Raw genomic sequence first — 26,402 nt, forward strand, 5'->3', positions numbered from 1 at the left:
CAAATCTGAAATGTTTTGACTTTTAAAAAATTACCCCAGGGCAAAACTAGTGGGTGGGGTTGGTAGAGCCCAATGGGTGGAAGCTACCACCCAAATTTCAGAAGAATTGGGCAAAGGGCTGATTTTTTAGAGAATTTTTGAAGTTTAAGGTTTTCCCCAAAGGGATTTTCCCCAAAGGGAATAATGGAGGTTTTGGTTAAAGTTTAGCTTCACCGTGGGGGGGAGGGGTGGCCCCGAGTGAAGTAGGGTGGGTGATAGTGTCCAGTGGGGGCAAGGAAACTGCCAGAATTATTTCAAAGGAATTGGGCAGAGGGCTGGTTTTAAGAGATTTAATGGAGTTTACGTGTCTTTAAAGTTCTTCCCCATAGGGAATGATGGAGGTTTCAGCCACCCCATAAGTGCCCTGGGGGGTGGCACCGGGGTGTCCCAGAGCAAGTGGTGGTGTAGAGCACATAGGGTGCCAACCAACCCCATGGGTGGCTAACTCATGGGGGTGGGGTGCACCTCACTCACTTTGGGGCACCCCAGTGCCCCCCAAATGGAATTATGGGGCTGCTGAAACCTGCATTATTCCCTATGGGGAAGAATCTTAAAGACATGTAAACCTCAAAAATTCCTAAGCAATCAGCCCTTTGCCCTATTTGGAATCTGGGTGCACCACCCCTTGGGGCACTGCCACCCAAACCACTGTTTTGCCCCTGAAGCCCCACATAAACAAGTTGAAAGAGTGAAGAGAATGATGAACAACAACAACACTTAATTATTGGGCACAGTTATTTGAGAATTTTGCAGCTGGTATGAGCCTGTCCCTGTGGCACTAGCACAGCAGCACAACCCATGTGTGGATTCAAGCAATCTTTCCAAAAGAACACTCCCTCCCCATGGAACAGTGACCACGGGTCACTTGAGATAGCAAGATAGAACAATGAACTGCCTTGGTACTATGGAACAGCTTCAAATGTTCATTTAACTGAAGTGGAGTGAGCAGTAGCCCAAACAAATCAGCCTACTGTTCAGAATTGGTGAGATTTATCATCACTGCATTTAAGAAAGTGCAAAACCATGGATCATGGTTACAAGAAAGAGAGAAGCAACTAAGATTCCTGGGGATGTCAATAGATTGACAGGGGTATTTTCCCTCCTCCTTTTGTCTCCTGTAGTCCCATGTGGACGACCTGTCCCTGCAACGGCAAAAGTTGTGAATCACTTGCTTAGACATCATGCCCCACCAAATTACATTGTGGCCTAAATTACATTAGACTGCCCAATTTGGGCAACAAAACTTAAAGACAACTATAACTCATAAAAATCAGAAGAAAAACAAAATAGCTCTTCAAAAGACCCCTGAACAAATCAAGAGATTCTTTCTAAACCTTTGGAAAGAAAAACCTGTGTAATTCCAGAACTCTCTTAACTAGCTTCAGGAAGAGCTTCTCCACACAACTTATACCATGGCTATTAGCAAGAGCTTTGAAATTGCATTGAGCTCACAAAGATATTTGGGTATTTCTGTCTCAAAATGCTGTCTTCCAAATCCCTTTGCAAGGACAGTTTGCATTTCAATCACACTGAATACAACTAAACCATTCCTGCTCAACAGGGAAGGTCTGCCAGCTTTTTGCATATCTTATATTCTGCTAATCACTGTGTGACTCAGCTGGAGTGGAGAGAGTCAGAGAAGTCAGTTTCAATTGCAATGCTTTTCTGAAGAACAAAGCATTCTGTACAAAACACAGTCATTTCGATTTGGAAACAAAAATCTGTTTTTTAATTCTTGATTTCATTTTGGTTACAAAACCTCCAAAATTGCCATTTTCAGGCACAAAATGTTTTGTACCTGAATCAAAATGCACAAGCCTAAATTTAAGTTTAGAAAAAGATGACTGCGGGGAGACATGATAGAGGTCTATAAAATCATGCATGGTGTGGAGAAAGTGGGTCATCCCATGAAATTGATTGCCGGGAAACCTAGGACCAATAAATGGAAGTACTTTTTCACACAACGCATTATCCACTTGTGGAATTCTCTGACCCAAGATGTGGTGACAGCCAACAACTTGGATGGCTTTAAGAAGAGTTGGGATAACTTCATGGAGGAGAGGTCTGTCATTGGCTACTAGTCGGAGGGCTGTGGGCCACCTCCAGCCTCAAAGGCAGGATGCCCAGTTGCAGGGGAGTAACAGCAGGAGAGAGGGCATGCCCTCAACTCCTGCCTGTGGCTTCCAGCGGCATCTGCTGGCCCATTGTGTGGAACAGGATGCTGGACTAGATGGGCTTTGGGCCTAAACAGCAGGGCTGTTCTTTTATTCAAATCCAACAAAAGAAATTGTACAAGATGCTCATCAGATGACCCCCCACCCCACCCGCTGTGTATCAACGGGGAAATCAATCGTTGTCTAACCTCATGATAGAGCTTACAGTGGAGCAAAGTATGATCTCTAGTTTCTATATCACCACAAGGGCATTTTCTATCTTGAACAGGGAGGTGCTGATATCTCCCTACTAAAAGAGCTGAAGGAATTACATTGAAGCGCACTCTCAAAAAGGCCCACATATATTTATTTACGGATATAGAATAAAAATAACAAGCCGGGGGGAACCCTTCTCTCGTTTTCAGCGTGAATAATAATGAGGCAAAAGAGCCCTTTCAGCTTGCAGTTCAATATCTTCAATTCTTCGATGTATTGCCTTCTTCGCACCAACAAATCCTAACTCTAGTAGAGCAAGAGAATTTAAGCCCATGGAGGTAAGTTTCTCCAGAATGGTAAGCGACCATATAGGTTGCGAATCAATTGATAGGAACATAAATATAAGTCCCATTGGATTAAGGTGAATTTTTAGCCAGTAATTAATAGCTGACATCCAGAACCTTGCTTCCATTTTAATTAGACCTGCTTCTTGATGAGTCACTGAATTAGGTGTACTACTAGATGCACCAAATAAAGATCTTAGAAAGGACATTTGAATCCTTTCAAGGATCATACAAACTTTAAACGGGCCTAATTGAGCCCAACACAACATCTGTGCAATTGGTTACACTACAAATAATTTGATGGCAGCTGGTATATGAAAACCACTCTGCGAGCAAAAAAATCTCAAAATAGCAGATGAGGACCGCTTAGCAGAATTAGCGGTCATCTTAACATGTGAAGATAAGGAGCCATTATAACAGAAAGTCACACCGAGATATTTATATTTGGTCTGTTTAGGCCAACTCTCGACTGTATAAGAATTTCAGCGTCATCGGCATACATTAATAAAGGGGGGGGGGACACACCCCTGTCTTACTCCTTCCGATGATTGGATTACTTTAGAAAGATGGACACTTGAGTTAAGTCTCACTTAAACAGGAGAGTTTTGATATAATTTATAAATTAACAAGAGAAGTCTATTGAAAGAAATAATAATTTTGCCCAGAGTAAATCTCTGGAGATCGAGTCAAATGCCATCTTAAAATCAACAAAGGCAGCATATAAAGGAGACTTCAATTGGCATACATGTTTATCTATCAGATAGTGTAATATAAAACAATGGTCCATAGCTGAACGATGATTTCTAAATCCTTCCTGTTCTTCTTCCAATAACGCCTCCCGATAAAGCCAATGACATAATTTCATAAAAAGGTGTTTCGCATATAATTTACTAATAACGTTTAATAGACTTATAGTTCTATAATTCACCAGATTCTCTCTGGATCCTTTCTTATACAAAGGAGTTATTATTGTGAGACCCCAGTCTCTAGGTATTTGCTCTGATTGGTCTATATATTTAAAAAGAGAGGCCAGAAGCGGCGCCCACCAGTCAATTTGGCTCATTAGAAGATCTGGAGGAAGATGGTCACTGCCTGGAGATTTTCCCGCTTTGAACTGTAAAATTAGCTCTTTGACTTCAGTGACTGAAACTGGGTGTCTTTGCGGAAGAGTAGGTGGATTTAGCTCCAGGAGATATGGTGGAGTCTGTCTGCTAAAAATAGAATAATAAGACTCCCAAGTATCCGATGAAATTGAAATGATTGTTTCAAGATAAGAACAACCATTCGAAGAAGAAACTAATTTCCAAAGTTGAGAAGAGTCTTTGTTCTTGGAAGCTAGTGTGATAGCTTTCCATCGTTCTTTGATGGCAGCTCATTGTTTACGCTTCAAAAGAGCCTTATAATATCTTTTCCTTTGAATTAAATCCATCTTTTTAGTTAAGGCTGGATTTTCTCTAAATGAATTTAAAGTCATTACTACAATCCTCTTGGCCTGAACACATTCTTGGTCAAACCACTTTTTATTATGACTAAGTTTGGACTGCGGATTATGGCATGCATACTCCACTATCAAGGATTTCAAGTGCATAATATATTGCTCATATTCTTTAAGAATGGGGAAATCCCCCGTTTTCTCCATTATATTAGAACGCAAGCCCTGACCTACTTCTAACATTAGCCAATTTGTAATTATTTTTTCAATAGCTAAAGTCCACTTTGGCTTAAAACTTTCTAAATTTAAGGAACTTAGTACGGGAGATTCCTTTGAAGAATCAACAGGCCTTACTACTGAAAGAAGGGGGGAATGATTGCTTTCTGATCTGGTCAGTATATGGAAATCCCTTACGCTACTAACCAGCTCATGTGAGACCATCAAATAGACTATGGCAGAAAATATAAAACCAGAGCAGAAGATGTATTAACCTTGGAAATCTCCCTTAACCGCTCCATTAAGAATAATTTGGTCCAAACTATTAGCTGTCTGATCTAGACAGTAACCGGCAAAATTACCAGTCACATCTAGAGAAGCGCGTTCAAGTAAATCATCACTATTGTCAGTTTCCAGTGGCCAGAACGAGAATTTAGTATATAAGGAAAAATTATTCTTGCCCTATCTTGCATTACAATCACCTGCAACCACCTACACCACCTGCAGTAGGATATTGTGAGGTTAAATTTCGTAAGCATACCTCTACCTCTTCCCACTCAGCTTTAACCCTGACTTCTTGTGTATAAGAAGGGAGATAAAGATTAACGTATATTAACTTTATCTTATCAAAAGTTATCAACACAGATAAGGCCCAATTCGGAGAAAACAAAGCTAGGCCCCCATGAGGTCTGCCACCTCTTTCACTCAGTATGGCTGGGTTCATAAATGAATTAAAATTCGGAAGATCAAAATCATTAACCATCTACGTTTCCTGTAAAAGAATTAAATCAAAGGAGACAATGAATTTTTAAAAATCAGTATCCATAGTTTTTGCACACTACCCCCTCACATTCCAGCAGATTAAAAATAGATATTGGGTGTTATCGTTTAAGAAGAGCCATCCATGTCTATTTCGACTAAGTTCATAATTGAAGACTGCATCCTCTCTTTTGTTTCAGATATATGCTGATGCTCCGGGAGATTCAACATCTCTACAGGCTTGAAAAGAGCCAAAGTTGACCAAAAGGATCGATCTATATGGGGCTGCATCAAATTTAAAGAGTCAATCTCCTTCTCCAAACTTAGTTGAGAAACTGATTGAAGAAATGGAAGCCACTCAGGATCATTAATTGTCAATGAAGAGAGCAAACTTGGCGGAGATTCCGGGACTTTAACTTTCAGAGAACTATTTAAACTACTGTCCTTTCTGATATTCCCATTATCGGGGGAAATTGTTGGTTTCAATTATTCCTGGAATATGGTAGATGTCAGATGTTGATGTATTGGTAGATACTTCTAACTGAGAAATAGTGACTACTAGCTGACATCAGGATTTCTGGCTGACAATGTCTCTTGGAAAGTAAATGTAGTCTGAGTTTGTTTCTCAAGTAATTTAGGAGTTATGTTAGTTCTCCCTACATGAGGCTTAGATTTGGTTCTTCGGGATTTGCTCAACTCCCTCAAAGGTAAGGAATGGCTGTTCTCCAGATCTGAATCCAAGGATTCTGTAAAGACTCTTCTAGGAAAAATATCCAAGTCAGCTAAAAAAATGCCGCATACTCAGAAGCAAAATACAAATTAAAGCATTTTCAAAGAAAAGCTTCAAAATTAAAACAGAAGACTCACGTGCCGGTTGCTTGATGTAGAATTTTAAATACACAGCATTCGGTTGAAAATTTAGAAGGTGAGCAAGAGACTTTTTAATACTGTTTTTGGAATCCCAGTGCCAAAAATTTAGGTTGTTCTGAAAAATTGTTATGAAATTTTGCCTAGGTCGGTAAACATTAGATACATGTGCTGAAGACTTTCCTCTCGAGTATAGACAGGAAGGTGGAGTTGAAACAGATTACAGTCTTGAATATGATGATTGTAAGCAGGTCTGTGTACCTTGGTCAGTTGCCAACAAAGGTTTATTATCCATTTTGTCATTGGCATTAGACGAAAGAAGTTTATTAACATCCGTCGTGATAATATCTAGTTTTGCTAAGATAGCAGATAAATGTTGCAATAAATATAATAGAGTTTCTGTGGTGAAAACAGACATTTTCAAATAAGTATCTTCCATTAAACCTTTATCCTGCAGGAGATCATCCTTATGAGAAGGGGAAGTATTAGTAGCATTTTTACATGAACTTAAAGAAGCTTTTTTCACAGGCTTCGAAAAACATCTTTGTCTTTGTCTCATTATGTTAAACTAGTATTTTTCAGCCCGTTAAAATAACGGGCACTAGTATCCGCACTCAACCGATCTGTGCCGCCGCTGCCTCTGCCGGACCCGCTGCCGCCTCTGGCCTCCTAGCCGGGCGGAAAGTTCCGCCGCCGCCGCGAATGCCGCACACCGTCGCCGCCTTTGGCCTTCTGGGCGGGCGGAGAGTTCCGCCACCGCCGCCAAGAGTGCCGCCTGCCAACCCGCCGGACCCGCAGCCTCCGCCTCTGTTCTTTTCAGCGGGCGGGCCAGACCTGCCGCCGTTTCTCCCTTCCCCTCCCCACGGCCATTTCTCCCCTCCCTGCGGACCCCCAACGCCTCAATGATGATGAACCAGACCCCCGCTGCCCCTCTGCCCTCCCAGTCCCCTCGTAGCCGCCTCTGCCCTCCCAGTCCCCCCACTGCCACCTCTGCCCTCCCCGTAGCCCATTCCTCGAACGCCGCTCTCCAACATGGCCACAGTATCTCTGCGGCCGTATCTTTCTCGGACGTTCTGGGCATGCGCTCCAGTTTCTTCCAGTTTTTAAAACAAGTTTTAAAAACAAGTTTAGCCTCAACACTTTAAGACTTTGTAATACAGGAGCAAATGTGAGGAGAGAAAATAGGTATCGAAAAATCATCATATGGGTTATTTATTATACATGGCTTGATCATTTTCTCAAGAAGTTAATTAATCTAATCTTTCTTAAGGAGGCACTCCAACGATTGGGAGCCCTAACAGAGCAAGCCTGGTAGGAATGATCAATGGAGGATAAAGTCGTGAATGAGTATGTGTGAGAGAAAGTGGTTTCTGAAGGGCGCAAGTTCCTAGATTGTTTAGAGCTTCCAACAATCACAGTTTATTCTGGGCTTCCCACAACCACAGTTTATTCATTTTAACATTTGGAGCCCTAAAAAAGAGTAATAAAAAGCAATAATAAACAGTAGGGAAGTAAAGCCTAGGCTTGTGCATTTTGATTCGGGCACAAATCAATTTGTGCCCGAAAATGGCAATTTCAGATGATTTGTCTACAAATAGAAACCAAAATTAGACCGCCAATAATTTTCCTTTAGAAACCAAAATGACCTCCTCTCTCATCCAAATTTTGTTTACTTCGGAAAACGCTTCGGAGCTCCATTTCAGCATTGCAAATTGTCCTTTTTGTCTCTCCACCAGCAACTGACTGATTGTTTGTCAGAAGGATTAGCATAGCAGAAGATAAGATATGCAAAAAGGGACAAATGAAGACAATGACATTCCCTTGGGTGGTTTAGTTAAGAGAAATGCACTGTATTGTGATGCAATTGTGTGCTGAGAATGAAATGATTAAATTGAGTTGAGAGCAGCCAATCCATTGTCAACTCTGTCTGGGCTGCTGAGATTGCAAGACTTCCTTTCCTCCTGCCCCCCTCCTGTTTTCTCCCTCTTTATTATTTTGTGTGTAATGATTAAGATTCCACATGCCCTGTCCTGTTTGCATTTAAAATATCTAAACCCTTGCAGAAAACAAAACAAATTAACAAAATGCCAGCAAGGACACCACTCTTCAAGTCTCTTTCAAGGTATATGGAAGGCACCTGCAATTATGCTTGGTGAAAGCAAAAAGCATACACTTGCTGCTGGGTTATTATTAACACACTGGGAAGTAGCTCTTCTTTTACAATTGGACCAGCTCAGAGTGCACGCAGTACTATTTTAATTTCTGAGCTCTGATGATCTTAATTCCAAGCAGGTATTCAGTTTCTACACTTACAAGTGGGGCTACCAGATGTTCGAGGCCAATGGATTCAAAGGAGCAGCCCCACAAATATAATATTTAATATGAAATGTCAGTTTGGGTGTTCCACTCAATTTCCTGGAGAGATCTTGAAAAACCTTCTTATTTAGTTTGAAGACCCCATCAATTCCATACTTCAGCTCCTGCCCAGTTGCTATGTAATTCCACATAACTAAGTTCTCTAATTGCCGGCCACCACCCAGACTCCCATGGAATTGGCCTAAGGGCTGCTTTCTTAGCAATTGTGAAAGTTGAAGTGTCTTTAGGGCAGAAAGGGGTCTGCTGGGGCAGAGCAGTGGCTTGGGTGGAAGTGCCCCAAGGGGTGCCTGCCACCAGCCAGAGGCCATGGAATTGGCTGCTTTCTTAGGAATTTTTTAAAAAAAAACATTTTATATCCTGCTCTTCCTCCAATGAGCCCAGAGCAGTGTACTACATACTTATGTTTCTCCTCACAACGACCCTGTGAAGTTGGCTAGGCCAAGAGAGAAGTGACTGGCCCAGAGTCACCCAGCAAGTATCATGGCTGAATGGGGATTTGAACTCGGGTCTCCCCGGTCCTAGTCCAGCACTCTAACCACTACACCACACTGTGTAGTGTGGAGTGTCTTTGGGGCACAAAGGGGTCTGCTGGGGCAGAACAGTGGGTTGGGTGGAAGTGTCCCAAGGAGTGGCTGCCACCACCCAGACTCCCAGAGAATTGGCTTAAGGGCTGCTTTCTTGAGGAATGTGAAAGCTAGAGTGTCTTTGGGCAGATATGGGGCAGATTTGGGGCAGATTTGGGGCAGAAAGGGGTCTGCTGGGGCAAAACAATGGGTTGGGAGGAAGTGCCCCAAGGGTGCCTGCCACCACCCAGACTCCCATGGAATTGGCCTAAGAGCTGCTTTCTTAGGAATTGTCAATGTTGGAGTGTCCTTGGGGCAGATTTGGGGCAGAAAGGAATCTGCTGCGAGAGCCAGCATGGTATAGTGGTTAGAGTGCTGGACTAGGACCGGGGAGACCCGAGGGATGATGGGAGGAGGAGGGAGGAGAGGAGAGGGAAAGGATGGGAGTGAGGGGGAGGAGAGGAAAGAGCTCTCTCAGCCATCTCCATTGCCACTGCTGCAGCACAAAGAATAGCTGTTTCCACTGCCAAAGCACCTAGGAAAAAAGGCTAGTCGACCCTCGGGACTCAGAAGCAGTATTCAGACCCCAATGAAGCCATCAGGAACATATTATTAGTTGAACTTTTTGTTGGAAAGTGGTATATAAATATTTGTAGTAATGATACAATTAACTAGCTGGGTGGGTGCAGAGCATCTGCGCCTCTAGTTCTCCCCCCTCCTTCGCCCCTCCCGCTCAGTTTTCTTTGCCCCTGCCGCCATTTCCATTCCCTGCCTGCCGCCACCATTGTTTTCTTCCCTCCCACCACTGTTTTCTTTCCCCCCTTGCCTCCAAGCCTGTATAGGACCAGCACCACTTTCCTCTCCCAATGCCAGCAGCTTGCTCGCTAACTCTCGCAAGACCTACCACGTGTGGGATTAGTGACAGGTACGTCTTAGAGAGATATATGCATAGATGGCCAGCATGTCCCACAGCATAACATGGATGGTTCAGAGCCACCCACAGTGCTGTGGGCTCCTGAGGAATCAGCAGTCTTGCTCAAAAGCACAGATACTTAAAAGAGCATGCCCTCCCCTCAGGAATACTACTTGCATTGGAAACTGGGCTGTTGCACAAGACCACTGGTTCTTCCTTAGAGCCTGCAGCAGTGTCGGTGACTCTAAACTGCCTGCGTTATGCTGCAGAACATATCAGCTAATGTGTCCATTGGGTACGGGGGAGCGAAACCAGCCGTTGAGAGAAAGATATGGTGGCAGCTGGTCAGCTCACGGGTGGAGGCGACCTCTACCAGGAGTTGACAGGTGGGCAGGAGGAGGCGGAGGGCTGGCTATCCAGCCAGCCCCCCAGCCAGAAAGCAGGGGAGGTGGAGAAGGGGGGAGAAGAGAAGCGGGTGGGCCGGCCAGAAACCAAGCCGGGCCGGGGTGGGGGGGTGGGGGGCGCAGCTACTCTACACCCTTCCCAGCAAGTATATATAGAGAGAGAGATATAGAGATATATAGGGATATAGATAAAGGCTTAGGTTGTATGTGGCAAACCCTGCAGCAGCCGTGACCAATGAAAAGGCAGAGCCGGGGCTTGCCACATACGACCTAAGGCCGAGGCAGGGAAGGCGGTGGAGTCAGCAGGAGACCGAGGCATGGATGGCGGCTGAGGTGGCAAAAGCTCCTTCTGTGGGCCCTTCTGCTGCCCCAGTGACAGGTTATGCCAAATGACATGTTGGCACGTGCACAGAGAGCCCGAAAATCATTTGGACAGCAAGTGGGCCTACGCAAAGAGCTTTTGCCACCTCTGATACTATTCCGGATGGCAGGGGGTGGCTTAAGGTGGGGGGGGGAGGAGCAGGGGGCCGGATCAACTGGGGGAGAGGGAGAACTGCTAGTTTCTAAAATATGTGGATAATTGGTTAGTTTTCCAAGGCCAATTCTAAAGCCAACACTGGGCCAGTTGGTTTGCCCATCACTCAGATGCTATCCTGAGCTTTCATCATTAGATGCTCCTTTGTATTCAGATCAGGCCTCACTACAATAATGTAGCATTTGGGAATAAAGATGCAACCCAGTAACCCAGCACTGGAGGCCAAGATAGAGAAGACCTGCACAGCCACCACGTATTTGCCCTTCGTGCTCAGATAGGCAGGCACAAAGGAGACCCAAACACTGCAAAAGACCAACATGCTGAAGGTGATCAACTTGGCTTCGTTAAATGCCCCAGGCAGCTTCCTGGCTAGGAAAGCCACTGTGAAACAGATGGCAGCCAGGAAGCCCATGTAGCCAAGGGCGCTGTAAAACATGGCAATAGACCCTTCATTACACTGCAGGATGATCTGTCCAGCCTGCGAGTGCATGTCAGAGTCTGGGAAAGGTGGAGAGATTCCCAGCCAAATAATGCAGATGATAATTTGAACACCAGAACAGGAAATGACAATGGAGTTGGCCAAACTCCTCCCCACCCATCTCCTCATCCTGTTCCCTGGCTTTGTCGCCATGAATGCAACCACCACAGTGATAGTTTTGGCCAACACAGAAGAGAGGGCAACCGAGAAGATGATGCTGAAGGCCGTTTGTCGGAGAAGGCAGGTCACCTGCCCAGGTCGGCCAATGAACAGAAAGGAGGACAAGAAGGAAAGCCAGAAGGAGATGAGGAGAATGAAGGAGAGGTCCCGGTTGTTGGCTTTGACCAGTGGAGTTTCCATGTATTTAGCAAAGATTGCAAACACAGAGCCTGTGATTAGCGACAAGAATAGAGCAAAAGAAGCTAGGCTTATCCCCACCATTTCTTTATAGGATAGGAAATTTATATTCTTGGCAACACATTGATCTCGGTGCTTGTTTGGATACTGATCATCTGGACACTTGTTGCAATGCTCTGCATCTGGCGGGGGGGAAACAAGAGCAAGTTCAGGATCATTAACACCTTCCTCAGATTCCTAATAGTCATGGGATCAGTTTACTGACCAATCCACCTCACATGCTAAAGATGTGAGCACACCTATCTCCCCACCACCAGTGTGCTGCGACTTGATCACATGGTAGACTGTTAGAGTCAGGTTTCCCTCAGGAGAAACAGAGCCCTGTCATGCCCCAGTGCCCTCTTAGATGGTATGTATGGACTGTGAAGGTAAGTGTGGAAGTGTAGACCGTCCCAGCGCTTTTTCTGTAGAGCTCTGTGGGTGAGCCACTGGGAAGGGCTACACTTCCCAGTGCTCCAACATGCACACCTTCAAGATGGTGTTAGGGCTCAAGAGGGCTATGGGGAGCCCACCTCAGTACCGCGGAACGTGGAGCACTACACAATGGGTACAATTGCCTCTGCATGGTGCCAGGGGAGTTGTATAGCACCCTGCTAACTGGGCAAAGAGGCACCTTTTTAACGGGGTGATTCTCTTTATTTAGCATGGGGAGAGTAACTGGCCCTGTCCACCCCCAGCACAGTACCTCCAGTGACTGTTGCTGGTGTCTATTTTGTTTCTTTTTAGATTGTGAGCCCTTTGGGGAAAGAGAGCCATCTTATTTATTTAATATTTCTCTATGTACATCACTTTGGAAACTTTTGTTGAAAAGCAGTCTATCAATATTTGTTGTTGTTGTTGTAGTACAGAGTTTTTGGCTGAGGTTTCGCACAGGGCAATTAAACAATGAGTCAGGGAGCTGCACATAGGGTTGATGGGAGCCACCACTGGCTCCCAGTGAGGCCTTGCAAGGAGCCCCAGTGCTGGCAGGGAGCCCTACAGGCTAATGAGTGCAGAAACAAGGAAGCTCTTCTCACAATCAGAGATACACAAGCAACAAAATGAGGTTAACGGGAACACTGCTTCCCTCGGCCCTGGTCTGGATTCAGTACCTTCCTGAGTGGAGATGGTTCCTTCTGTGCATGGAGCACAATCATAGCAGCACACCGGCTTTTTTTCCTGAATCACCTTGACGTACCCCGGACGGCAGCTTTCAGAGCACTGGGAATTAGGCAGGGTCTAATCACAGAGAGAAGGAGCATCAAGCAAACTGTATTAGGGAAGTAATCTCTCTCTGGAGATGACTCATAAGATTGTGAACGACCCAAAGGAGAGCTTGAGCCCTATCTTTAACTAAAAAGGAGGGTGTTCACACGACTGCTAGCTGTGGAGATGAGGATGGTGGCGGGGAGGCAGGATCACAGGTATCTTCCCCTACACTACTTCCTTTCCCTCCCAGCCACACCACTCAACAGCCCATACAACTGCAGCTACGGTGAGTGCTGTGGCAATCTGGAGGCTGAGGTAATTAAGCCTGGCCTCCGAGAATCCCACAATGCACTGCACGAGCAGCACGGCGCATTGTGGAAATGCTAGAGGCCAGGTTGCTCCCGCCCCTGGTCTCTATCATTAAAATGGATGCTGGCAGCCCAAAAGGAGCTGTCGTGCGGTCAGCTCAGCTACCCATATGACCAAGAGGTGAAGGAGAAGGGTGCACGCCATCCTACCTACCACTAAAAAGCTCAGCCTACCTGGCCGCAGAGCACCAGGATCCCTGCAGTTCTCATGCGCAGCTTTACCTGGGTAGGGCTGCTCTAGCCCAGGCAGAGCTGGTTGTGAAAACAACTTCAGGGACTCCAGAACTGTTTTTGAAGGCAATATTGAGGCGGCAGAACTGCAAAAGGCCTTCTGGCTCAGATCTGGGAGGGCCAAAGGCAGCTGAGATTGACAGTGCCGGGAGAGATGGGGTCATTATAAGGCAACTTCCTTGACCATTTCTTGTCCTGTGTATTGACCCAAATGCTTGACGCAACCAGGACCATGCTTGCTGCATGCTTGCTACATTTCAGGCTTCAGCTTCTCTGGTTGCTACTCCGCCACTGATCTGGGCGATCTGGCCTTGACATGATTAAACAAATTATGCCTGTTGCTCACTGGCCATCTTTGTGCACATGTCCCAGTATACTATCCTGTGCCTTTATTCCATTGTTACTCCCGGCTGTTTTATCCTGCAAACCAACAAGATACTAGCAAACAGACTCAGAGCTTTTTGTCTCATTCATCGTTTAGATGCTTAATGCATTCTCCAAGGTTAAGAGACATTAAACAGAGTGCAACCAATGCTTTTCCTCACCTGATTAAGCCACTCAGGCCACACAATGGCATCCTGGTCAACGGTGAACTTGAGGTCCTGGGATGCCTGTCTCTCTAGACTCCCAAATTTCACTCTTACCACAGATGTATTAGGAAACACCACCCAATTCACAATGTCAAAGTCAGCTGCCAGGTCCCCGTTCTTATCCAAATATATGTTATCCGTGGACATATTGTCAAACCAGAAGCTTCCTAAATAAGGGTAAAGCTAGAATGATGGAGGGGAAAAACATTTTGCATTTAGAAAATAGGAAACCACTTTGGATATCTCAGCTCTGCCAGTTTTGAGCTTGAATCTCCCCTGACACAGAGCCAGATATTCCCATAGTAATAATGACTGTCCAACGTGAGGGGCAGGCCTGCCTCGATGTTAGGTAGCAGCCCCAATGGTGTAGTGTGACAGGACTGTTGCGGAAGGACAGAGACCCCTTTCCAGTCCAAACAATCATGCAATCCTACTTCTCTTGTTTCCCATGGAAGTAGTAGTCCAATATCATCTGGGAACCAAAGATTTAGAACCCCTGATAGAGGTCACTTGTTTTCCCAACCAATGGAGAATTCCATGCACTGGGCCAGTCCTACTATCTGGAATAGTGAAGCCAGGTACTTCATGATTCAGCCCCGGGGCTCCTTCAGAAGGCGTCAAATACTCAGCTATTCAATTATGTATATTTTGAGTATGTGCTGGGGGAGGTGTGACATATCAATGCCATTTTGACATTCGTTTTGACCATAGAGAAGTCATATTAGTACTTCTGGGTTTTCTGCATAAAATAATAGAGCATTTCTTTTTGATGAGACAGATGTTACTTAGTGATTATCTAAAAACTACATGCATTTCCCCTGCTAACTGAGCAGACACCTTTTTTAATTGGTCATTCTCTTTATTTAGTTGGTGGAGAGCAACTGGCCCTATCCATCCCCAGCACCCCTCCAGTGGCTGTTGCTGGTATCCATCTCATGCTTCTTTTTTGATTGTGAGTCCTTTGGGGACAGGGGGGATTGTATTTATTTATTTTATATATATATATATATATATATATATATATATATATATATATATATATATGAAATTTGATTGAAGAGCGGTATATAAATTTTCGTTATATTCCTTTTTGTTTTCGTATTTAGCTGAATACATGATGTTTGACCTTCAATGAAAATGCCCAGAGAGTAAAAATAAGTTGAGATCATCAGCAGAGAGGAGTGCTGCAGAGATGGTGCTATCAGTGCAAACTAGGTATCCTGACACCTTGTCCAGCTTTTAGCATTCTCCATGTTACCTCAGGCAGAGTCTGGATAAGGGACTGATATGCTACAGAGTTGCTAACCAAGCAGTAGTCCAGGAGGTAGGGAGGCTCAGACTGTGCCAGCAATGTTCCACTTGCCCAAGTGAATTCCTGAAATAACAGTCAAAACAAAACTATCTACAGGGTAGTTTCCAGATAGCGAGTCTTACAATGCAAAAAGTGATGTAAGTGATAATGTTTTGTGTGCCAAATTCAAACCGCAGTTGAAATCCATTGTAAACTACAACCAGAAAATACAGCTATTTTTATTTGACTCATAGGGCTACAACCCAGCAACAAAATCCAAAGAAGGCATTGGAAATGTGAATGGCATCTTGCTTAAAGCGCAGGGACAGTGCAGGCAGTGCGGAAACACCCTTAAAGAATACAATGTGTGACACTGTGGTGGCATGCAATCTGGAAAGCACCCAGGAACATGATAAGGGCACCAGGGGCGTATCTATAGTAGGGCAGGCAGGGCACGTGCCCCGGGAGCCACTTGAGGGGGCGCGATTTTTTAAATTAATTTTTTTAAATGGCTGCTGAAAACAAAATGGCCACCATGCATGTTCAAATGGCCTCTGTGAGGCCCTAGGCCATGCCAGGCCTCGCAGAGGCCACTTGAGCATGTACGGCAGCCATTTTGTTTTCAGTGACCATTTTTTAAATATATATATTTTTTTAAAAAGGCCACCGCACATGCTCAAATGGTCTCTGCAAGGCCCTAGAGCCCAGCTGGAGGAGGGGGAACCTTTACAGACCCCCCACAGCCTTTAGGAAACCCCCCAAAGGGACTACAGGTAATTTTTTTTAAAAAATAATATAATATGTCACTGTACTCATATTCAGATTCTCACTATGTACAGAGAATCAGGGCTTGTGTATACTGAGATGAAGCTTATGAGCTAGGTTTGTGCATTGCTGCACAAAGATTGTGCACATTGCTGCACAATCTTACCACCCCTTCCTCCTCCTCCTGCTCCTCCTCCTTGCTTCTGCCAGCAAGTAGATGGATCGGTTGTTTTCTCTCACGTGTGAGTGAGAGAAGAAGCAACCTATCCATCCCCCTCCTCCTCGCCTGCCCATGGCCATTCTCAGTCAGCTCTTGCCAGCAAGAGGGTGGATAGGTTGCTTCTTCTCTCACTCACATGCAAGAGAAAACATCCGATTCACCCACTTGCTGGCAGAAGCCTGTGCCAGATGAGCCGTGGAGGCAGGAGGAGGGAGGAGGCCGAGAAGGTGGAGGCCGCAGCCCAGCAGCTCTTGCTAGTGTTCTCCAGTCACTGAGTCCTGATTTACATCCCAAATCCCTGATCTTTGCCTGGCAGTGACAAAAGAGGAGACGAGAAGCCAGGGGGCAGTGCAGAGGGGCCAGTGCACACCCCCACCTCATGCGGGACTATCTGGCACTGCCATTTTCAGCACTCTACAAAAGCACAGCTTTTTTGACACACTCATGTATTAAGGGCTAATCGTCAGGAATAATCATGAAAAAATCAGTTGGCTCAATAAAATGAACCTTGCTGCTATTGTGTTGGAGTTGCTGTAATTCCCTCCCTTACATGAACTTCCCCCTACCCTAAGAGTAGTTAAGCAAGAGTAAATCATGTTTGGGGGAAAACCTCCCTAAGAGAGATTCCCTCCTTGGCTTACCTCAGGAATATCACCTCACTGTTACTCTGGCCTATTTTTGGACCATGCTGGACAACTCGGCCATTGGAGCTCATATTGAAAAAGTTGACATACTGGAATCTGGACTAAACAAAGACAAATAAATGGAAAATCTAACATCTTGCTGGGTATTATAAAGACTCTTGAACAAAGTCAAATTCAGGCTAAATACCTAGAAGGTGGCCTCTAAGCCATCAAGAGACAAGTGGCTTGATGCCAATTCTCCAGAGAGTCTTTTAAGATATGACAGCTAATGACCTGTGGGGTGGTAGATCATGCAAAAGGTGTGAGGAGAAGGAGACTGGAAGTCCCATTTCATCTGCACTTCATCAGAGTTGATGTATGGTTCTTGGCGCCTTCCCAAGGTAAGGAGAAGAATGACTAGGCCTAATTCTGAAAATGTTCCAAGACAAAGATAGTGCACAGCTGATTAATTTCTGGGGGAGCAATCTGGAAGGGAATACCTGCCATGGTTGAACTACTTGTAGATTCCACCAGTCTCCCTCCTCCATCACCCTCCTCTTGGATCTGGATGAATATGCAGTATTTAAGGCATATGCCACAGCCTGCACACTGTTATAAATTCTGTAGCTGTCTAGAGAGAAGGTATTTTCAACCATCGCTTGAGGTGGGGTCTCCAGTATCTCGTTCTCTCTGCATCTTGTCCATCCTTTCATAAACACATGCTTTTGTTCAAAACACTGGAATGCTTTCTCCAAAAAATGCTTCATCGGATGGAAAAACAATGAATAATAATGAGCATCATTATATTTTGTCCTTTTATTTGACTGGATGAAGAAGGAAAAAATACCGTGAATGTGCTTGAAAATGACATCACTGTACATCAGTTCTATGGTGAGGTCCCAGAAAGATGTTGTGATCCAGACTTTCCCCACAATGGGATTTATCTGCATTCCAACTAATTGTTGTATAATGAATATCCCATCTAAAAAATAAGTGGTTTCTGCATAGTAAACAAACACATTGGCTTGTTTCCCCTTGAGGATCAAATTAGAAGGGATCCACACACTGTTTGTATCCAATCCTTCAATGCTTAGTGAGAAAGCAATGCAAATACCACTGTTAGTGAGCAAAGGTGTCATAGTCCTGATGAAGTTTTCTCCATTTCCAGTGTCCGGAGCAATGAGTCCGATCCATGCCCACCTGAAATGCAGGAGCAATTTCACCATTCCTGGGTACTGGTGTCCCTCTTTGGGAACCATCGGGTAAAAATACGGGAACTGAGATTTATCATTCAGAACATGAGAAGCAAAAGCATAACTGACCTAGGAAGGAAAGGGGGGGTGGTTTGTTTTATTTTCAGGGCAAAGACCAAATCTCTGTTGACCAAAAATTGTTGATAGCTAGCAAACTACTTTTCAGTGTGATCTAGAAAAGCCTAAATTTTGAAAGAACGCTTTTAGGGGGCTTCTCCTCTGCTCACGTGCTCCTCCTATGGGGACAAGACAACCCAGAGCCAAGAATGGAAAGTCACCACAACAGCATTCCAATTGTAGTACTTTACTTCCCACCCCCAAAGAGTGAAGGGCAAGCATTCACCTACATGGGACAAAGTAGAGAGGTGCTTTCAGAGCCATCATGGAGTGACAGAGATAGCCAATGAGACAGTGCAAGTGGTGAAACTTTTATTTATTTTATTTAACATATTTTATACCACCCAAAATGTACGTCTCTGGATGGTTTACAACTGCTGCTGGCATTTCTAGAGGTTAGAAATCCCTGCCCTTACCTTTTAGAGCTGGGGTCTCAAATGCATGGCCTGTGGGCCATCTATGGCCTACACAATTCCATAATCTGACTGTGAAATATTTTTGAAGAGTTGTTTAATCAGGGGACACCTGAGGAAAAAAGAAAATTGCCACCTTGCCTTTGGGGCCTCACCCCCATTGCTCCTGGGCATACTCTGATTCACTCATCCAGAGTCTTTCACTGCTGCCCTGCCAGCAATACTGCACTTGTCTGCTTCAGCCAGAGACTGGCTGGCTGGCTCATCCACCCATTTCCTTTCCTCATTGTCTGCCACTGGCTCTGTAGCATGAAGATTAAGCAGACAACCATGGCAACAAGAGAGTGGCATGAGACTGAGTGAGGTGCTGTCTGCTCCTGGAGTAGCAGGAGTAATGGCTCTTTGTGTTGTTTAATAGTCTTAACCAAACTTTGAATCAAACTCTTATACACTTATCAGTAGGCCTGGAATAAACAATTCCATATCAACTGGCCCAGAGTTACCCAGTGGGTTTCGTAGCTGGTCAGAGATTTGAACTGGTCCTAATCCAACACTCCAACCACTACACTATGCTGGCTCTAATTATTGCTGAGAGGAAAGAAAGGTGACCCAAGGGAGGAAAGGTGACTCAGGGAAAGTCCACACGTGAGGAAAAAAGAAAATTGCCACCTTGCCTTTTGGGCCTCACCCCCACTGCTCCTGGGCATACTCTGATTCACTCATCCAGAGTCTTTCACTGCTGCCCTGCCAGCAATACTGCACTTGTCTGCTTCAGCCAGAGACTGGCTGGCTGGCTCATCCTCCCATTTCCTTTGCTCATTGTCTGCCACTGGTTCCGTAGCATGAAGATTAAGCAGACAAGCATGGCAACAAGAGAGTGGCAGGAGACTGAGTGAGGTGCTGTCTGCTCCTGGAGTAGCAGTGTGGCAGCAGAGAGAGAGAGTAATATTAGACAAGTATGTAAGGCAACAATAATATGTGAGATTTGCAAAGCTCCCACTCAAGTTCCAAGCAGCATCTTACTACAGTCAAAATACCACAGACTTCCATGCTCCTTCTAAGCAGGACCTTATCCTCTGGCCACACATTGAGCAGAGGCATTGTGAGATTTTCTCAGCACCACCTGTTGGCTAACAATCTGAAAAGAATCCATCGCTTTTTTCCAGTCACCACAAAAGATGTGGAAGGTTCTTCTCAGACTGCAAGAGCTGCCCAGCAGATGGGATTGTAAAAATCATGTGAGGTCCCTGTTCAGCATGTGGCTAGAGGGTAAGATTGTGCTAGGAAGGGATGTAGAACCCTACAGGAGTATGTGGATTGTAAGACAGATTTGATACTTGTTTTAGAGCCAAGAAGTGAGGCTGGACTGTGGATAGGGGTAGTCCAGACCAAAGATAATATGACCTTTATTATCTTCAGACCAAAGATAATATGAGCTCCCCACATCTGTGGACTGTGGATCTGTGGAGGGTGGTGGGGGCAGTACTTGGTGCCTTCTGTGCCCCTCCTCTCAGAAGCTCTCTTACCCCTGGACATCTGGGCCAAAGTCCAGGGCCTCCAGAATCCCTGCCCCCATCTCAATCCTTGTTAGTCTGTCCCAGGTGGTGTGGTCATGTTAAAAATGTGTTAAAATACCAGGGAGGGGGCCTCCAAAAGCCTTTAGGTCCAGGCTCCAAAATTACCAATTTTTTTTATTTTCATTTATTTATTCAAACCTATATACCGCCCAAACATTCCTCTCTGGGTGCTTAACATAAGAGAATTAAAACACATATAAAAGTTAAAACAAATCAACCGTTTAAAATCAACCATAAAATTAAAAGAATTTCAAAAAGCTATGAAAACTTGGGCAAAAAGATGGGCTTTCAGGTGTTTTTCAAAAATTGCCAGAGATGGGGAGGATCTTATCTCAGCAGGGAGCACATTCCACAATCTCGGTGCAGTAACCAAGAAGGCCTGTCTCTGTGTAGCCACCAAACGAGTTGGTGGTAACTGGAGACAGACCTCCTCAGATGACCTCAATGGGTGGTGGGGCTCATAGTGAAGAAGGTGCTCTCTTAAATACCCAGGGCCTAAGCCGTTTAGGGCTTTATAAGTTAGAACTAGCACTTTGTATTTTGTCTGGAAACCTATTGGCAGCCGGTGCAGCTCCATTAGAATAGGAGCAATGTGTTCTCTCTGAGTTGCACCTCTGCCTCCTCACACCCACACCTGAGGTGACCACTTCAACCTGCCTCATGGAAGTGCTGGCCCTGGTGGTGGAGGTGGGAAGGTGCTGCAGCCAGCACAATTAGAAACCCAAAGTTGCTGACTACATAGGTGCCCATGCTGACATTAGCATTTATGAAAGACTAGTATTTTTAAGCCCGTTTAAATAACGGGCTCTAGTGGGGGGGAGTGCAAGTTTAGTAACTTAGTAAGTTAAGTAGACCTTTGGGGCCGGTCTCCTCCTCCTCCATACCTCCTCCACCCGGCTGGGCCCACCGCCTCCTCTGGCCATGGGGCTTGATTTTTGAAAATATTTTTCTTAATCAAGAGATGCTTGGCTATGCTTCTCCAGAGTCAGGTACACTGGTAACCTGGAAAGAGAGTTCTTACAGGTACAGGTGAAACTCGGAAAATTAGAATATCGTGCAAAAGTCCATTAATTTCAGTAATGCAAATTAAAAGGTGAAACTGATATATGAGACAGACGCATTACATGCAAAGCGAGATAAGTCAAGCCTTAATTTGTTATAATTGTGATGATCATGGCGTACAGCTCATGAAAACTCCAAATCCACAATCCCAGAAAATTAGAATGTTACATGGAACCAAGAAGACAAGGATTGAAGAATAGTACAATATCGGACCTCTGCAAAGTATAAGCATGCATATGTATTCAGTACTTGGTTTGGGCCCCTTTTGCAGCAATTACTGCCTCAATGCGGCGTGGCATGGATGCTATCAGCCTGTGGCACTGATGAGGTGTTATGGAAGACGAGGATGCTTCATTAGCGGCCTTCAGCTCTTCTGCATTGTTTGGTCTCATGTCTCTCATCCTTCTCTTGGCAATGCCCCATAGATTCTCTATGGGGTCAGGTCAGGCGAGTTTGCTGGCCAATCAAGCACAGTACACTGTATACTTTTCGGAGGTCTGATATTGTTCTATTCTACAATCCTTGTCTTCTTGGTTCCATGTAATATTCTAATTTTCTGGGATTGTGGATTTGGGGTTTTCATGAGCTGTACGCCATGATCATCACAATTATAACAAATTATGGCTTGACTTATCTTGCTTTGCATGTAATGCGTCTGTCTCATATATCAGTTTCACCTTCTAATTTGCATTACTGAAATTAATGGACTTTTGCACGATATTCTAATTTTCCGAGTTTCACCTGTATGTTCAGAACTAAGTAATGGCAATATACATTTGTTTCTCATAAGTACTTACTCTCCATGTATGCAAAGAACCTGAGAAAATGGCATTCCACCACATCCCACATTCATGCCCTTTGCCCCTTTTTAACACAAACACACCTTGGGATAATCCCATACTTCCATTCACTAAGCATTTCTCATGTATTTACATATTCTACCTAGCACATTCAGCCTAGCTCTCTAACACCTCCTGCCTTTTTACACACGAAGCTCTTCCGCTCGTCTCCCAACACCACACCCCCTCCCCTCTCATAGCCAAATTCTGCAAAGCTGCTGGTCGGTCGAAGCGGGTCTGCCTGGTTTTGCCTTGGGACAGAACCCAGCTGGACTGGACCACCTCCTGCTCCATGGAGTGCGCTCTGAGGCCTTTCCTCATCCTCCTCGACAGAGACCTCGCTCCTCCTTTGCCCAGCTAGGGTGCTTCCTCTTGTCCCCGCAATCGGGCGGCTGGTGCAAGGAGAAGGCCGGGGGTGGAAGCGCGGCCTAGAGCCTGCACCGGGGGGTGCCGCTCCGGGCCCGGTTGGCGTTCCCGAGGCGCTTCCTTACCCCACATGCTGCTGACTGCTGTGTGCGCCGCCTGGGACCCGCCGCCGGAGCCAGAGCCGGGACCGGGGCTGGGAGCCACCATTGTGCAGTGCGCCAGACGTGAAGGGAGGGAGGAGGAAGGACGGATGAACGGACGGTGGGAGCGAGGGAGGCTGCAATGCAGCAGCAGGAGCAGCGCAGCGGACCGACCCCCTCCCCGTCCCACACGCTCACCCGCTCACTCCCGCCTCAGCGCCAGGCAGCTGGCGGGACAACCGGAGCACCAACTCGGGACAACAGGCGCCAGCCTCCCTGGCCCCGAGCGACCCAAGCCACTGCCCATACTCCGCCTCCGAGCTGATGGTGGGCCCCCGCGCCCCACTAGAAGAGTGCCGCCGTGGGCAGGCAGGTGGGCAGGCGGGCGGGCAGGCAGGCGGGCGGACCGAGAGTGCCACCGCCAAGAGTGCCGCCCGCCGCTGCCGCCTCTTCCCTCCCCGTTCCCCGCTTCTCCTCCGCCCGGCCTGGGAGACAACATGGCTGCCCGTGTCTGGGCGGCCGTATCTTTCTCGCATGCCCAGAACGGTCGAGAAAAACATGGGCCGGAAAGGACACAGAATCACGCTCAAGCTGATTATTATAGAGGATACTCCTGAGGGCATTGGAGAAGGGGAGGGGTCGAGAATGGAGGACAACAGCTGCTAGGTAGACGAGAATGTTGGGAGGTGTCAGTTGAGGAGGGAAGGACAAGAGGAGGAAAAGAGAGTGAAGAAAAGGAAGAAATAGTGGGGCTGAGACTCTGGCAAGTGGATGCAGCTGTGTACTATCTTTCGAAACAAGGAGTGGGCAGACTGGCAATGAAGGATGACAAGACTTGCATGTGGGATAAATGGCAGTGAGGAGGAGCAGGGGATCCGACAGCCTGAAGTGCTAGCCTAAACTGTGGGATCGCCAACTTCTTGGGCCTCCCAATAATATTCAAGTGGGCTGTGTATTTGTCCCACATTCACCAAGCAAGCAGAAAGGTATATTATTGCTCTGGAAACCTCAGAACTCCACTTGAGTAGAGATGACATTGCACACATAAAATCACATCACACATTAAAACCTAACAGACAAAAAAGGTGGGGGGAAATTCAAAATACAATACAAAGCAGCTTAAAAACTCCTTTTAAAATTAGTTTTAAAAATCAGATCAAATCTGAAAACCCGAATTTAATAGGCCTGAGTGAACAAAAAGGTCGTTACCTGGCATCTAAAAGAACAAAGTGATGAAGCCAGGCGAAGCTCACTGGGGAGGCTATTCCATAAACTGGATGTAACCACTAAAAGGAAGAATTAGACTGAGCCTGTGCCGCGCTTCTCCTTACCTGTGGAATTTTGTACATGCTTGACATCACGGAAATCTGGATGGAGTTTTCTGAGTCAGCCCCTTCGAGAACAGCCAAGAGATTCTTCTGCCTTCCACAGCTGTAGTTTGGAACACTCACTTGCCCAGTAGAGAGCAGGTCTGCCATGGCATCAGAAGATTTTCTTGCATTGAAATAGTTGTCATAGACGTTGTAGCCCAGGGTGGTGTTGGGTAAGAATCTGGGGTTCTGATTGATCTCTTGAATGGAGAATAAGAAGGAAAGGATGTTCCAGTGCCTCATGTCAGTTCTCCTGAAACAAAATGTGTTTGTGTTACATTGACATCCTTCATTCAGCACAAATGATTCCTGATCCTTTAATTCCATGGGTTTCCCCTGACAATATGTATATTTTGGTTTGGGTTTTTTAGAAACACAGGTTGCTTACTGTAACCAATTATCTTGGAATGATCTTTGTGCATTTACATCTTTGCATGCATTTCTCAATAGCATGAATGCATCTGTCACAGGTCCAAAGCAAGGAGCACAACAGCCATGTATACTGCTCATATGTGTTGAGCTAGAAGATGTTTCTGCTGCAGGGGCTGCTATTGAGGCAAGGGGAGGTGATAGCTGCAGGCAGCACCTGTGCCAAGGAAGATAAATGAAGGCATCTCACCCCACTCCACAAAACGCACAGGCATCACCTCACCTTCCTGCTGCTCTCTGGCTCCATGCTGCCTTCCACCTTCCCCTTCTCCCGGCTGCTTATGTTCTGGCATGCAAAGGACATTGTTACTATAATCACTCACTATGGCCTTTTTATGTGCTTCAATGCAACCCTCAAAGAAGGTAGCATTTCCCAGGCTTTTAACCAAAATTTAAATTGTAAATTGTAATGTGTGTTTTTATCTATTGTGATTTTTATGTTTTTATGAATTTTAAATGTTTTATATTTTATATTTTTAATCTGTACACCACCTAGAGATTTCTATATCAGGCAGTATATAAATTAATTCATTCATTCATTCATTCATTCATTCATTCATTCAATCAATCAATAAAATGAGGGAAATTTAGCAATTTTCCTAGCCTGCTTGGAAGAAAAGCTTTAGCTGGCTGCATTCCAAAAATGTCAGGTCATTCTGACAAGGCGTTTCCCCATGGTGCCCCCAGATAATTGCAAATGACAGCTCATTGAAAGTATCAACTCAATGTGCGGCAGCTGTGAAGAAGGCCAACTCCATGCTAGGGATCATTTACAGTCTAAAAAGAAACATGAGGCAAATACCATCACCAGCCACTGGAGGGATGCAGTGCTGGGGTTGGATAGGGCCAGTTGCTCTCCCCTGCTAAATATAAGAGAATCACCACTTTAAACGGTGCCTCTTTGCTCAGTTAGCAAGGATTCCACTGGCCACACTCTTTCACTTCCTGTGTACCCCATTTCCCACAATAAAGAAAGTCTTTGTTATCAAGGCTTCTTTTGTCCTTTCCAACACATCCACACCATGACCAACTTTCCCAAGTATTTTAGGGTTAATATAGCTGTGGGGTGGCCTGCAACCATTTGAAGCTAATTTCTCCACTGTAAGCAAAAGCATACCCTAGGCCCAAGCCGTTAAGGGCTTTATAGGTGATAACCAACACTTTGTATTTCTCCCAGAAACATACTGTCAGCCAGTGCAGTTCTTTTGAAATGGGGCTATACACACATGACTTTCACTTCAAATGTGTGCTAGTCCACATATTAGTTGAATTGACTACGATGTCTATGCAGGCTATCATGGACCAGTACAGACATGACTCTGTTTCCCCCTGAATCGAGGCTGGGCATTCTGGCTTAGCCCAAAGTATGTCTGGCTTGAAAAAATCCTGTCTTTCCAGCGGCTTTGGAAAAACCCCAGACGTTTGTCTTTGATGTGTGGAGGGGCCATTGCTGACAACTTGGCTTACTCGCACTTTCGTGTGGTTCAGTTCAACCCCAAACCATCGAATCGAACCGGCTCGACATCGAACTGGCTCAATGTCGAGCCGGTTTGCACAGCCCTACTGCTGGGTGGATTAACCTAGCAAGATGAATCACATGCTTTGAATCGCACTAACCTCTTCACCCATTCATTGCTGCAGGTCCAGCTGCTTTTAAAGAGAGTGGTCGAGGGGATTTGGCAACCATAGACAGGATCTGACAAGCCTCACCCATAGTTTGCTTGGTGCAAAGTCCAGCTCCCTCAGGTCTCTCACCACTTGGTAAGCTATTCTAGCCTACAGAGCAAGTGCTAGCTCAAAGATCTGGTTCGGAGGGCGCTGTGGTGCAAAAAGAAGGCAAAAAGCCAG

At 45.5% G+C, this 26,402-nt stretch overlaps 1 protein-coding gene across 1 annotated transcript; it reads right to left on the reverse strand.

Annotated features, from left to right (window-relative positions):
- Positions 1-10,923: 10,923 nt before the first annotated feature.
- On the reverse strand, positions 10,924-14,236 carry LOC128343866 (vomeronasal type-2 receptor 26-like). Its single transcript, XM_053293301.1, has 3 exons — positions 14,045-14,236; positions 12,804-12,930; positions 10,924-11,834 (listed from the first exon to the last, which is right to left on the reverse strand). Exons 1-3 carry the CDS (start codon positions 14,234-14,236, stop codon positions 10,924-10,926), a joined length of 1,230 nt encoding a protein of 409 aa, XP_053149276.1.
- Between the last annotated feature and the right edge of the window lie 12,166 nt (positions 14,237-26,402).

This window comes from Hemicordylus capensis, chromosome 2 (assembly GCF_027244095.1).
Source record: "Hemicordylus capensis ecotype Gifberg chromosome 2, rHemCap1.1.pri, whole genome shotgun sequence".
In the NCBI taxonomy this organism is placed as follows: Eukaryota; Metazoa; Chordata; class Lepidosauria; order Squamata; family Cordylidae; genus Hemicordylus; species Hemicordylus capensis.

Excerpts from the sequence above, each read along its gene's own strand:
- LOC128343866 (XM_053293301.1), bottom strand. The coding sequence starts at position 14,236 with ATGTCCACGGATAACATATATTTGGATAAGAACGGGGACCTGGCAGCT. Across the intron at positions 12,931-14,044 it reads GGCCTGAGTGGCTTAATCAG|ACCCTGCCTAATTCCCAGTG; the intron begins GTGAGGAAAAGC and ends CTCTGTGATTAG. Across the intron at positions 11,835-12,803 it reads AACCATCTCCACTCAGGAAG|ATGCAGAGCATTGCAACAAG; the intron begins GTACTGAATCCA and ends CCCCCCCGCCAG.